The 13,794-nt window shown below is 57.3% G+C and overlaps 1 protein-coding gene across 1 annotated transcript; it reads right to left on the reverse strand.

Moving 5' to 3' along the window:
- Positions 1–2,734: 2,734 nt before the first annotated feature.
- HRH3 (histamine receptor H3) lies at positions 2,735–13,575 on the reverse strand. The gene is made up of 3 exons (XM_064276313.1): positions 13,317–13,575; positions 12,241–12,407; positions 2,735–10,529 (listed from the first exon to the last, which is right to left on the reverse strand). Exons 1-3 carry the CDS (start codon positions 13,573–13,575, stop codon positions 9,603–9,605), a joined length of 1,353 nt encoding a protein of 450 aa, XP_064132383.1. The 3' UTR covers positions 2,735–9,602.
- Positions 13,576–13,794: the final 219 nt, after the last annotated feature.

Raw genomic sequence — 13,794 nt, forward strand, 5'->3', positions numbered from 1 at the left:
TAAGGACCTGCACCAGGAAGCCTTGAGCACAACTGGTAACGTGTCCGTTCACTGAGCTGGCTCTGCCGGTGCCTGGGGTGCCCGGTGGGATGGGGCGCCTGCCCTGGAGAGGAGGGAGAAGGTGGCCCCGGGAGCTGAGAGCCCTGGGAACGTGATCGCGGCAGGGAACCAGCACTGACTCGGTCACTTAGCTGTGTGAACAGGAGCTGGTCACAGCATCCCCATGCCTGGTGTCTATAAAAAGGGGGTGAGAGAGCCTACTTGGTGGGGTGGTCTGAGGACTAAACAGATTTAGATAAGAAAAGCACACAAAGTATCCTGAAGCAAGTTGTTGTTGTTGTGTGCCATCAAGTTGATTCCGACTCATAGAGAAGTCATGTGACCAAGTAGGACTGCCGCATAGGGTTTCCTAGACTGTAATCTTTACAGGAGCAGATCCCTAGGCCTTTCCTCCCGTGGAGTCACTGAGTGGGTTTGAACCAACGACCTTGCGGTTAGCAGCCGAGCACTCCACTGTTGAGCCACCAGGGCTTCTCTCCTAAACCAGAAACCCAAGTAACAAAACCCATTGCCACTGAGTTGAACTCTGACTCTTAGCGACTCTATAGCATAAAATCAAAAAACCAAACCCATTGCTGTAGAGTCAATCCCGGCTCACAGCGACCCTATAGGACAGAGTAGAGCTGCTTCATAGAGTTTCTAAGGAGTGGCCGGTAGATTCCAACTGCCAACCTTTTGGTTCGCAGCCGAGCTCTTAACCACTGTGCCACAGGGCTCTCCCTGCAGCATAGTGTTAAAACCAGACTGCATTACTATCCTCGGAGTCTGAACGCTCACGTCTGCTACCCCGGCTCCGCTCCCATGGGGTCCCCAGGCCCAGCCTCAGGCCTCTCGCCTTCCCTGGCCAGTCCCTTGGTCTCCCCAGTAACCCCAGCCACCCCCATTCTACAGAAGGAAACAGGCCCAGGAGCTGCCTGGCCTTGGACACTGCTGGGACCAGGAGGCGGAGGGCTGGCATCTCCTCAGGCTGCCAGGATTTGAGCCCTAGCCTCAGCATAGGCCTGCGGGGTAGGCTGGGGCCATCCCTGCCCCCTCTGGCCTCAGTTTCCCCCATGAAACAAGGAGTCAGACTTGCTGCCATCTGAGCACCCTTCCTGCCATCTGAGCACCCTTCCTGCCTGGCCATGCACCTGGGCATTATGAGCTGAGCCTCCATGGCACCACCAGGCCCACGTCTCCCTCCTCCCCCATCAGCTGACTGGGCAGGTCTGCTGCTCACAGCTCCTTTGGGCCAAGACAACAGGGGCATACAGGTGGCACTTGATCAGTGCTTCATGTTGTATTCAGTAGAGCCAGGTCTGGCCCAGAGTCTCTTCTGGGTCCCTCCTGCACCCCCCTGCTCCAACTACAGCACGCAGAGAGGGTGAGGCTTTTCTGCAGCGGAGACCTGCAGTGTCCCCACGGGGCCACACAAGGAGGCGCTCAGGAACTAGCCTTGCTATGGAGTCAGACTGGGTAAGATCCTGCTCCCCACTCCCATCAAATGTGTGACCACTGGTCCCGCTGTTGGCAGTCTAGAGAGGGACAGGCACCCCTTGTGGACAGCTGGAGGTTGTGGCAAGCTCAGCCGGCCTAGCGCCCACTGTGCGTTCCCGTAGATATCTGGGGGCCTGTCTTTGCACCCCTTCCCAAGCCACAAGTGAGACACGGGGGTAGGGGGAGCAGAGGCCAGATGGCCACATGCCCCCCTCCCCAGCTCCAGAAGCCCGGACTGGGAGACCATGCTTGGCTGTGGTTCATACCAGTTCCCCATTGTGCCCCTAGGTCTCCAAAGGGAGCATTGGACAGCTTGGCCTCTTGCAGAGGATGTGGGGGCCCTGCTGGGCACTGTGAGAACTCAGGGAGGGAGGACCCTTGGCACAGCTGCCCACTGAGGCACAGAGACCCCTCGTGCCTGTCTCCCCTGGAATTCCGTGCTCTCCCCAGCATGGGCCCAGGCCTGTGCCAGGGGCACCTGTTATGGATTAAATTGTGTTCTCCCAAAACAGGTGTTGTAAATCCTAATCTCTGTGTCTGTGGTTACATAGGTATTCATTGCTTAACGTCTGTTCGGGTAATGCCTGACCATATATGCGTCCATGGTCCCACAAAGTTATCCCAATTGGAGAACAAGAAGTAGTGGACATACTTTGCTAAGTAGGGAGATCTGACCTGTCTCTTACTAGCACCCCCATCCTGTGTTCATTCAACTCCCGGCCCTGGGGCAGGAGGGTGAGGGAGCCCTGGCACCTCTGCTGCTGCCTGTCCCACTGTGCTTGCCTCAGGCAGGGACCAGGCAGATGCCACCAGAACACCTGAGGGGGATGCCCCCTGAGGCTGCTGGCCCACTTGGCCCGAGGGCACCCTGTGCATCACGCCCGGGTGAGGCCTTGACTCCTCCAGTGGTGGCAGATCCTGGGGGCGGGCTGGGCTGGAGGAGCTTAAAGCCCATTAGGGGAGATAGGGAAGGCAGTCTGGGAGGAACGGAGGGAAGAAAAAGCCTGTGGGCAGGCGGGGGCCGGGCAGGGGCAGGCGAGGGCTGAGCAGGGGTGGGGGGGTGGGCGCAGCTCTTGGAGACAGGGTGGTGACCCCACATGACCGGTGGCAGCAGAGCCAAATTTTGGGTGCAGTTTCTCAGTTTGGTGGCAGCAGTGGTGGTGGCGGCACAGGTCCCAGGCTCAACCGGTGACCATCCTATGCACCTCTCTCCTATGTATGATATGGTGTTCACGCAATGTCCAAATCATATAACATCCCATTTCACAGAACATGTTGTGGACGTTAAGTGACGCATACCTGAAATCCCATTTAGGAATAGGTGTCTTTGTTATGTTAATGAGGCAGAATTGGTGTGGGGTGCATTCTGAGTCAATCTCTGTTGAGATCTAAAGGAGATAAAACAAGCAAGTGAGAAGGCACAGAGTGGGGAAGAGAGATGCCAAGCCACGTTGAAGACTGCCCAGGAACAGAAGCTCAAAGAGACAAGGACCTTCTTCCAGAGCTGACAGAGAGAGAAAGCCTTCGCCTAGAGCAGGCACCCTGAATTTGGACTTCTAGCCTCTAAACTGTGAGAAAATAAATTTCACTTTCCTAAAGCCACCCATGTGCGGTACTTCTGTTACAGCAACACTAGATAACTTAAGAATTTGGTACTGAGAAGTGGGGGTGCTGCTCTAACAAATACCTACAGTGTGGAAGTGGTTTTGGAATTGGGTAATGGGTGGAGGCTGGAAGATTTTTTTTTTTTTTTTTAATTTTACTTTAGGTGAAAGTTTACAGCTCAAGTTAATTTGTTGTACAAAAACTTATACACATAATGTTATATGTCCCTAATTGCAATCCCTATAATGTGACAGCACACTCCCCCTTCTCACTCCGAGTTTCCTGTGTCCATTCAACCAGCTCCTGTCCCTTTTTGCCTTCTCATCCCGCCTCCAAACAGGAGCTGCCCATTTAGGCTCATGTATCTCCTTGGAAACTCTATGGGGGCAGTTCTACTCTGTCCTACAGGGTTGCTATGAGTTGGAATCGACTCGACCGATGGCACTGGGTCTGGGATCTACTTAAGAAGCACACTCTTCACAAGTATTATTTCATGTTTTGTAGTCCAGTCTAACCTTTGTCTGAAGAGTTGGCTTTGGGAATGGTTTTAGTTCTGGGTTAACAGAGAGTCCAGGGGCCGTGTCTTCTGGGATTCCTCTAGCCTCAGTCAGACGATCAAGTCTGGTCTTTTTACGTGAATTTGAATTCTGCACCACACTTTTCTCCCGCTCCGTCAGGGACTCTCTGTTGTGTTCCCTGTTAGGGCAGTCATTGGTGGTTGCTGGGTACCGTCTAGTTCTTCTGGTCTCTCTCAGGCTGATGAAGTCTCTGGTTTATGTGGCCTTTTTGTCTCAGGATCATATTTTCCTTGTGTCTTTGGTCTTCTTCATTCTCCTTTGCTCCAGATGGGTTGGGACCAATTGATACATCTCAGATGGCCACTTGCAAACTTTTAAGACCCCAGACATCACTCACCAAAGTGGGATGTAGAACATTTTTCTTAATAAACTTTGTTATGCCTATGGAAGAGTTTTAAAGTGCCTTACAGTAAAAGCCTAGATTGCCTAGAAGAGACTGTTGGTAGAATTATAGGAGTCAAAGGCAATTCTGGTGAGGTCTCAGAAGCAAGTGAGGAGAGCTATAGAGAATACATATGGCACCAACAACAGAATGTCACTATAAATGTGCACGTTAAATGTGCTTCTAAAAGACAGTGCTGAACACGTGATTGGGCGTGGAAGGTCAATGATTTTTATGCAGCGGCAGAGAAAGAACGTGTCTGAATTATGTTCAAATGTTTGGTGGAAGGTAGAACTTGTAAGGATGAACTTGGATATCTGCTGATGAGATTTCTAAGCAAGGTCTTAAAGGGGTCGCATGATTTCTCCTTGCTGCTTATAGTTAAATGCAAGAGGAAAGAGATGGACTTAAAAATGGACAGTGAAAACTGAAAACAAAACTTTAAAGATTTGGAAAATTTGGTTGTACAAACTAAGGACACATGTCCTAAAATTTTCATGAAGGATGTGGGTACACAATATTTTGTTAAAGACATTACGCCTGTGACTGATGGATCTAACCAACTATTACAGCAGGAAAACCATCAGCTTAGACTGAAAGGGACAGAGAAAGAACAAAAGGAAAAAACGCTGTCTGCCTTTTGGAATTCTACAGGCAGGAAACAGGCCAAAGGAGCTGCATCTGTTTCTTCCAAGGAAAAAAAGAACTATCCCTGGAGCAGCTCAGAGATCAGCAGAACTGTTGGAAAAAGCAAAGGGAGCACAGCTGCCTCAGTCTCAAAGGGTGGGGCCACAGCCTCTGGGGTCTCAAAGGGTGGGGCCACAGCCTCTGGGGTCTCAATAGGTAGAGCCACAGCCTCCTAGGTTTCAAAGAATCAGATCTTCACCAACTCCATTCTGGAGCGTGAAGCTGCCATTCAGTTTGGCCAAGAGGATGGGGCCGCTGCCCATAGCTGAGAGGCAGGGCTGCCATGCCCAAGGGACAGAAGAATGGAGCTTGCCGAGGCTGAGTGGGTAGATGGACTCCCACCCAAAGCCAAGGGAGCTGAGTTTCCTTCCCAGTGGACCTGGAAGGCTGAGCTGAAGCCCAGGGCCAAGGAGCCTCCACCTAGAATCCAGAGAGGATGGCCAGCACTCAACCTGGAGGGCGGGGCCATTGCCCAGATGGTCCTAAAGAACAGAGGATTATTTTCAAGCCTTGAGAGTGAATGTAAATCACTCTGCTGGGTGTAGGACTTGCTTGGTTTCCATTATCCCTTCTTTCACCCCAACTTCTCCCATTTGTAATGGAAATATCTATCTTGTGCCTACCTGACCATGGTGCTTTGGAAACAGACAACTTGTAGTCTAGACTTCGTAGGTTCACAGATGAAGAGGAATTTTGCCCCAGGATGGAAGACACCTAAAGTCTCACCCATATTTGATTTAGATGATTCAGAAGATGAGGTTTTAGACCTGGAGCTGATGTAAGACTTTGGGGATAATGTGATGGGGTGAATGTGTTTTGCAGTGGCAAAGACATGACTTTTAGGGCCCCGAAGTGCAGAATGTTATAGATGAATTGTGTCCCCCCCAAATATGTGTTGTAAATCCTAACCTCTATGCCTGTGCTATAATTCCATTTGGAAACGGGTTGTCATTGTTACCTTAATGAGGCAGGGTTAGTGTAGGGTGTGTTTTGAGTCAATTTGTTTTGAGGTATAAAAGAGATTAAATCAGCAAGCAAGAAAGCAGAGATGGGGGAGGAGAGACTCTGAGCCACATGAAGATCGCCCAGGAGCAGAAGCTCAGAGACAAGGAACTTCCTCCAGAGCAGACAGAGAGAGAAAGCCTTCCCCTAGAGCCGGTGCCCTGAATTTGGACTTCTAGCCTCCTAAACTGTGAGAGTATAAATTTCAATTTGTTAAAGCCATCCATTTGTGGTATTTCTGTTACAGCAGCACTAGTTGACCAAGACAGCATCCAGAGCCAGCACAGGAGCACATGCAGCAGTGCCCATCCTGAGGGGCCCTGTCTGGAGGACCCTGGGAGGTCTGCTGGCTCTGGCCTTCTATTGGTGAGTGGCTCCAGGGCTGTGGGCAGCCCATCCCTGTGCACTCAGGTGGGTCCTGAGTCCCAGAACTGCCCCGTTCCTCAGATACCACGCCCCTCTAGTCTCTGCATATGTCCCTCTATGGCTGCCGAGGCCCCCTACTGTTAGGTCATCGGGGACCACTGCTTCCAGGCAGACCTCCCAGACTGCACCCTCCTGGATCCTGAGGCTCCCTCCCCAGCACCCATTCCGTCAGCAGCAAGACTGCCATGTGATGCTCCTCCTGCCTTGGGCCTGTACACTTTCACTCCTCGCTCTCCCATCAGCTCCCCTGACTGGCCCCTCTGCCTCTTGAACCCCTACCTGGTGCTCAGCAGGGGCCCAGCCCATGTCTGCTGATAAGTGAATGAGTGGATGCCACCTCCACCGAGTGGTCCCAGTCACTTGGCTCACAAGCCGGCCGCTGCTCCTCCGGCCCTGCCCAGTCTCCCCTACAGCTCTTAGCCCCTGAGGGAAGGCCCTGGTTATTGATTATTTGTTGTTTATATGCCCCCTGGAGCCCAGGGACCACGTATGTCTGTGCCCACATAGGTCGGGGCTAGCCTCCAGCAGATGTTGGTCAGTGGCGGCCCCTAGGTGTGTTTGTTTGCTGGAGAAGCCGGCGATGGACTTGGCCTTTCTTCTCTCCTCCTCTGGCCCCACACAGGAGCTCGGGAGCAGCAGTTTCCAGACATTGAATGCAAAATTGCTTGAAAGCCTGTGCTTTTATCCTCCAATTTGCGGCCATTTAGCAGGACTGGGTGGAGAGGCTGTTGGCTCTGGCTGAGCGTGCGGCATAGACGCGCCCACTGCTGCCAAGAACAGGCTCTTTGTCCTTTTCCAGACAGCCAGGCCAAGGAGCTGGAGCCTGCAGGGGTCAGGCCAGGTTGAACAGGACCAGGAGGGGCAGTGGACAGCTAGTCTGCTGGCAGCAGCAACACAGCCTCTTTACAGTGTTGGGGCATCCCACAGGCAGCTGCCAGGTGGGGTCCCTGCTCTCTGAGCTCTGTAGAAGGTGGCATCTGGTGTCCTTGCTTCCATAGTGCCTGCCCTGCTCCCACCTCTGCTCATAACAGCACAGCCCCCTTGGGTGGGGGGAGTGCACACAGACAGGGACAAGAATCACCAAGGTCCAAGTGCCCCAGGCTTGCCTCCCTGGTCACCAGGGAGGGTGCTGGCTCTGCCTGGCAGTTTCTTGCCCAAGAAGAGGGTCCTGCCTTGACTACAGGGGTGCCTCGAACTTTCAGGAGATAAAATCAGGATGTTTTTTAGAGAGAGCTGGGGCGGAGGGGTGCGGACTTAGGGCTCTGGAGGGACTTCTCCAGGAGTTTGGATAACAGAAGTGCAGACACAGCTGTGGGGCTGAGAAAACGTCCAGAGTAAACAGGTTTACATTTTTTGTTTCATTTTTTTAATGTTGCTGTGACGGCTTGTCCCCCCTGCAGTGTTGGCTGATCTGAGCCATTATGAAGCCATGTCTGGGTGCTGAGCGGCACTGTGGTGCTAAAGCCTGGACCCCCTGGCACCCAGCGGTAGCAGGGTTACACGGAGAGGATGCACATTTCTGCCAAGGGCCAGGGAACCACGGCCAGAGCTGGGGCAGAGCAAGCTGACCACGGGTGTGCGAGAGGGAGGCTGCGTCTGCGTGTCTGCCAAGGGCCAGGGAGCCACGGTCAGAGCTGGGGCAGAGCAAGCTGACCGCAGGAGTGCGAGAGGGAGGCTGCATCCATGTGGTCAGGGGGAGAAGGCCCCCTCTGACTAGTGAGGATGACAGCTGACGCCCTGAGTTTGCACCTCTCCTGAGTTGGACCTGACATGCCATTTTCCAAGTGGACTTTGTGCTCCAGGGTGTGAAGGCCAGTGTCTGCCTCCTGTGTAGAGCCCACAGAGACTTGCCGCAGGGCCGCCTTTAGGACACTTTGCTCAGCAGGCAAGCACTGTGTTCCATCTGTCAGGTCCTCTTCTCACTGTCTCTGGCTGTCACCTTTGGCCCCACCTCCAGGCCTTTCCCCAGGACAGAGCCTGACAGCGCTGGGGCAGAGCCACGCTGCCCTGGCTGAAGGCTGTGGCCGGGAGTAGTCATGGCCAAGAGGGAGGACCTGTCCTGGGGGTAGGCAGGTGCCTGATGGATAAGAGAAGCCCCTCCCGTGGGGACCCCATGTGCTTGGCTAGTGATGTCCTTCCTAACAGGTGTACAGGGCTGACCCTCCCTGTGGGCTCCTGGGAGAGTGGGAGGCCAGGGGTGGGGCCTGACTGGGGTACAGGCCTTTGTTAGTGTGAAGGCCTGGGGTGAGCGGCCTGTCCCCACTGCAGTCCACTCAGAGGAGACCTTGTGGGGTGGGGGGAGGCTCACAGCCCTCCACCGTCACTGGCTGAGCTCTTGTCTCCTCACTCTGCCATCCCTCGGAGTCCTCAGGGAGCCACAGAAAGCCACAGGATGAAAATAATCCACTTTATTGTGGCCTCACGGTGGGCAGGGCAACAGGTGCATCAGGTGGCATGCAGGTGGCAGGCGTGGGGCCAGGCGGGGCAGGCAGCCCTCTCTGCCAGACCACCCAGGCTCCCTTGGCCTCCGTCAGAGCCCTCAGGGCATGCTGGCCCCTCTGCCTTCTAAGGCCCCAGCAGTCCCAGCTAAGCGGCTGGAGCGGAGGGGCCGGGTCAGCAGACAGAGGGTCCATCTGAGCTCTTGGCACGGTGCCACACCGGGGAGCACAGGGTGACGGGCAAGCAGCTGGTGGCTGAGCCGGAAACAGCAGTACAAAGGGAGGAGGGCGTGGGAGCCCACACCTGCCAATCCAGCCCAAATGCCTTGGCAATTTTGTCTCCCTTGATTAAACATCCAAGGAACATCAAGTTCACAGACGTGTTTTCTTCTTCATCTTCCTGAAAACACCCAGAATGGAAATGCAGAGAACAGCTGTGAGGTTCCTGGAGGGTCACTGGGCACTTTTTGGGGAGCAAGAGAGTTGGAGCGGGGAGTGATAAAGGGGCCAGGACTTAGGCTTAAGCAGGGGTGAGACAGTAGCAAAGGTGGGGTCTGGCTAGTTTGGGAGCAGGCAGGTGTGCAGGTCTGTGCAGGTGTGTGCGTGTGCAGGAGCAAACTGCTGGGTCAGGAGGCCTGGAGCACACACTAAGCACTTGCTTTGGCAAGAGAACACCAACCAGTATTTGTGCAAAAAAGGACACCAGCGCCCTGCCCACTGGGGTGGGACAGCGTGGCTGGGAGCCCTGGACTGTCCCTCTGGGGCTGGAGCCAGGACTGGGGTAGCAGCCCCAGCCTACCATGTTCCCGTTCAGCCAGCACGGGTCCCCCATGCCCACCGCTGCAGTGCAGATGGCCTGAGGGAGGCTGCCTGGCCTTTAGGGTGGCCCCAGACATGATACGGCTCCTCGGAGGGCCATGTGGGGGCAGCATGGGTCTGGAGGACTCCTCACTTCCAGCAGTGCTCAAGGGAGCCATGGGGCTGGATCTTGAGCTTGTGGGGGCAGAGCAGCTTGGTGAAGGCGCGGCGGAAGCTGTAATGGCAGAGCGGATAGAGCACGGGGTTGACAGCTGAGTTGGCCCACAGCAGCCAGAAGGACGTCTCATACCAGTAGTCAGGGACACAGTGGCCATGACAGGCAGCGCGGATGATCATCAGGAGCGTGTATGGGGCCCAGCAGAGTCCAAAGATGCTCACGATGACAGCCAGGGACTTGGCCACCTTCTTGTCCCTTGACAGGCGGAAACGCTGGGTGATGCTCTGGGACACCATCTTCATGCGCTTTTCCAGCGACGCGGAGGACGCCGAGGGCTTGGGGCCACGCTTGAACGAGCGAGGTCGCTCTGCACCCCTTGAGGAGCTGCCTGAGCTGGAGGTGGGGGAGGCTGTGGCGCCTCCTCCCCCACTGCCACCCCCAAGGGCCTCCTCCCCCACATCGGGGCCAGGGGCCGCCTCACTGACCCCATACCGGTGCAGGGGCAGGGCCTCCCCGGGCCCCTTGTGCCAGCAGCCCCAACAGCTGGGCCGGGGTGGGGGCGGGGAGGGCTGGGCCTCGGGTGGGGGCTCCGGGCCGGACGCCTCTCGGACCCCATCCAGCCGGACACGCGTGCGCCTCTGGATGTTCAGGTAGATACTGAGGTTGAAGAAGGTGACACTGAGGAAGGGTGTGAAGAACTCCAGCGTGGAGGCCGTGATGAGGAAGTACCAGTTGTAGAAGAACTCGGCGTAGCAGTGGCCCTCGGGGATGGAGCTGCCGCCGGACAGGTACTCCCAGCTCAGGATGGCCGGCCCATACAGCAGGAAGGCCAGCACCCACACCAGCGCCATCTTCTGCACCGCCCGCCGTGTGTCACCCTGCTGGGCCCGATATGACACCTGTGGCGCGAAAGTCAGCAGGGACAGGGATGGTGCCCAGGCCAGTCTCTGGCATCTGTGCACTGGCCTTCCCCTCTCTCTGCCCCCTTCGGGGCTCAGCTCATAGTGCCTCTGCCAGGAAGCCTCCCGGGCTTTCCCCAGAACCTCCCCCAGATCAACTTGAATCCTAACTGTGCTTGGCTACCTGTTGACCCCTCCACCCTGGCTGTGAGCTCCCTGGGGTTCTGGCATCTCCCCAAGTTGCCAGCCCCCACACTGCCTCAGCTGCACAGGAGGCGCCACTCAGCATCTTGTTCCCACATGAGTGGGGCTTGCAGAGAGAGGCCTGAGCCACTGCCAGGGGAGGCCCAGCCCAGCCCAGCCCTGTGCAGACGCTTTGCATGTAGCTCCCCAGGGAACTGGGGGGCAGGCAGAAGCCAGTGCCAGCCCGTTCCTGGGCAAAGTCCCATTCCTGACATGCACAAAGCATCCTGGAGCCACACCAGGAGAGCTGAAGGGAGAGCAGGAGGACGGGGCAGTGCCCAGCAAGTCCTCCCCAGGATCCAGGCAGGGCATGGGGCACTGCTCCTCTCAAGTACAGAAAGCAAACAGCTCAAAAGGAGGGAGGGTGGGACATGGCAGATGTCTCTGCTCTGTCTCAGCCAGGCCAGGCAGCGTCAGCAGTTCCCCCTGGAGGGGCTCAGCAGAGGGAAGCACTTTATGGATATTATCTCATTTAACCTGCCCAACAAAGCTATTATTATCCTGGCTTTCCCGACGGCTGGGGAAGGGAGTGGGGAACCCAGGTGGGCCGGCTAAGGAGGGTGGAGCTGGGGCTGCAGCGAGATCTGTCTGGTCCACCCTGTGCCCTCTGTGTGTGCTCTGTCCCATAGCTTCTTGAGGCTAGACGGGGAGATACCCTCCCCCGGCAGAGGGGAGACCCCTGGGAGTGCAAGGTCGAGGGGTGATTTCTGCTCCAGCCCAGCCGGCCCTGTGCCCAGAATGCACAGGCACAGAGAACCCAGGCAGCCTCTTGGCCCTGCCTCCTGGTTACCATGGCTGCCACTCAAAGAAAGGGAGGACCACAGAGCCAGGGCCACTGCCTGTCTGCCAGAGTGGTGTGTGCATGTATGTATGTATATGTATGCACATATGTGTGCAGGGGCATGTGTGCATGTTCTCTGTGTATGAATATTGTGCAACATCTGTGTGCAAGTGTGCATGTGTGTGTCCGTGTGTTTGTGCACATGTGTGCAGGTGCATTTGTGCACTGTGGATGTGTTTGCACGTATGCATGTGTATGCATGCATGTATTGTGCATATGTGTCCATTGTGTGTGCATGTACACTGCACGCACACATGTGGATGTGTGCGTATGCATCCACATGTGCAGGTGTGTTTCGTGCACCTGTGTGCACACATGTGCGTGTGTTTGTGATTTGTGAGTATGTGCATGTGTGTCTGTGTATGTGCGTGGCAGGGCGGGAGGTGCAAACACAGGTCTTGCCAAGGGCTTCTGACCTCAGATCCTCCCTCAGCTTCAGGACTGTGCACCTGCCCTGATGGTGGTTGAAGGGACCCTGCCATCAGGGCATCCGATTCTGGCTCCAGAACCCCAGGACCAGCCCTCTGGCAGCACATGGCTACTGAGCAGCCAGTCATCAGGTGTGATGAGCACCACTGAAGGACTCAGGACATCACCTGCTGGGCCCCTCCCTGTCCCGGGACTTACCGCTCTGGTGACTGAGAGGAAGCGGTCATAGCTGATGAGCACAATGTTGAAGACAGACGAGGTACACAGCAGGTAGTCCACCACCAGCCACAGCTTGCAGAGGCCCCGGCCAAAGGTCCAGCGGCCGGTCAGCACATAGGGCACATACAGGGGGATGCAGAAGGCACCTGGCGGGAGGCACAGGGAGGCCACGCTGGACAGGGGCCGTGGACAGTGCCGGCCCAGTGGAGGGACCTGGGCGTCTAGGACCACAGCACTCACCTTACCCTCCCCCACACCTGGTCTCCTAGGGCACACCCTCTGCTCTGTGTCTGGTCTTCATTCAACTCTTGCCCCCTCCCCACTGGTGACCCCTGGATATGGGGGCAGGAGGGAAGGTCATGGGGTGTTTGTCTAGATGGAGACTCAGAGCCTGGAGTTGGGACTGGGCTTCTGTCCAGCCCTCCCCAGCCCCCAAAGGAAAGAGAATTTCCTCCTCCTCCTCCTGCCCGCTGGGACCCAGCCCCTAGCCTGGCCTTGGACGGCCCTGAGCATCAGCTCAGACACTGAGAAAGCTGTTCACTGGCTTATAGGGCACTTGGCTGCCACATTGGCAGCCTCTCCCTCAGGAAAGCCGCGCTCCTAGCGTCGGCAAGACACCTCGCAGCCACAACAGGTGTCTGGCGCTCGGCCCCCTCGGCGCCCCGCCCCCCAGCCGGCAGCAGAGTGTGGGCACGTGAGAGTGCGCCGCTCCTCTGTGCACCCCCGCCTTTCTCGCGGCCCCCTCCCCCAACACGGCTCGGAGAACCGCTCTTCCGTATGCCCTCCCCCAAACCTCCCAAGACCCTCCCCCCTGAGCTCTCCGCGCGTCCTGAGTCCCTGCAGCCTTTGTTTGGCCGCGGCGCCGAGCCAGCGCTGCATCCGCCGCCGCTGCGCCCTGCGCCTCGCTGACCGCCCGTCGCGCCGGCCCTTCCCTGGGGACACCCCCAGCACCCTTCCCCAGCCTGGCTGCCGGCGGGGTCGCGTGCCGAGCGGGAGGCCCCCGAGGCGGCTCGGGCCCAGGTCCCGCGAGCTGGCATGTGGCGCGGGGGCTTTACCCACGAGAAAGTCGGAGATGGCCAGGTTGAGCAGGAAGAAGTTGTTCTGGGTGCGGAGGCTCGAGTCGGCCACGAAGGCAAGCATGACCAGCGCGTTGCCCAGCACCGTGGCTACAATGAGCAGCGCCATGAGCGCGGCCAGAACCGCGGTCCAGGCGGCGGAGAAGCTGCGAGCCCCGCCCGCCGCCGCCGCCGCCGCCGCCTCACCCGCCAGCGCCCCCGACTCGTTGAGCGACCCGTCGGGCGGCGCGCGCTCCATGGCTCCCGCCGGCTCACGCGACTTCGGGCCGAGAGGTAAGGCACGGGCCGCGGGCCGGACGGCCGGGAGGGGTTCCGGGCCGGGCGCCTCGTCCCCCCGGGCTCTCGGCCCGGTCTGCTTCCCCGAGGGTCGCCCGGCGCATGGTCCGCAGGCGCCGGGACCGAGCGAGCGAGCTGCGCCGAAGAGCCCGGGCCAGTAGCCCGGGCCAGCAGCGGGCGC

This window comes from Loxodonta africana, chromosome 24 (assembly GCF_030014295.1).
Source record: "Loxodonta africana isolate mLoxAfr1 chromosome 24, mLoxAfr1.hap2, whole genome shotgun sequence".
NCBI lineage: Eukaryota > Metazoa > Chordata > Mammalia > Proboscidea > Elephantidae > Loxodonta > Loxodonta africana.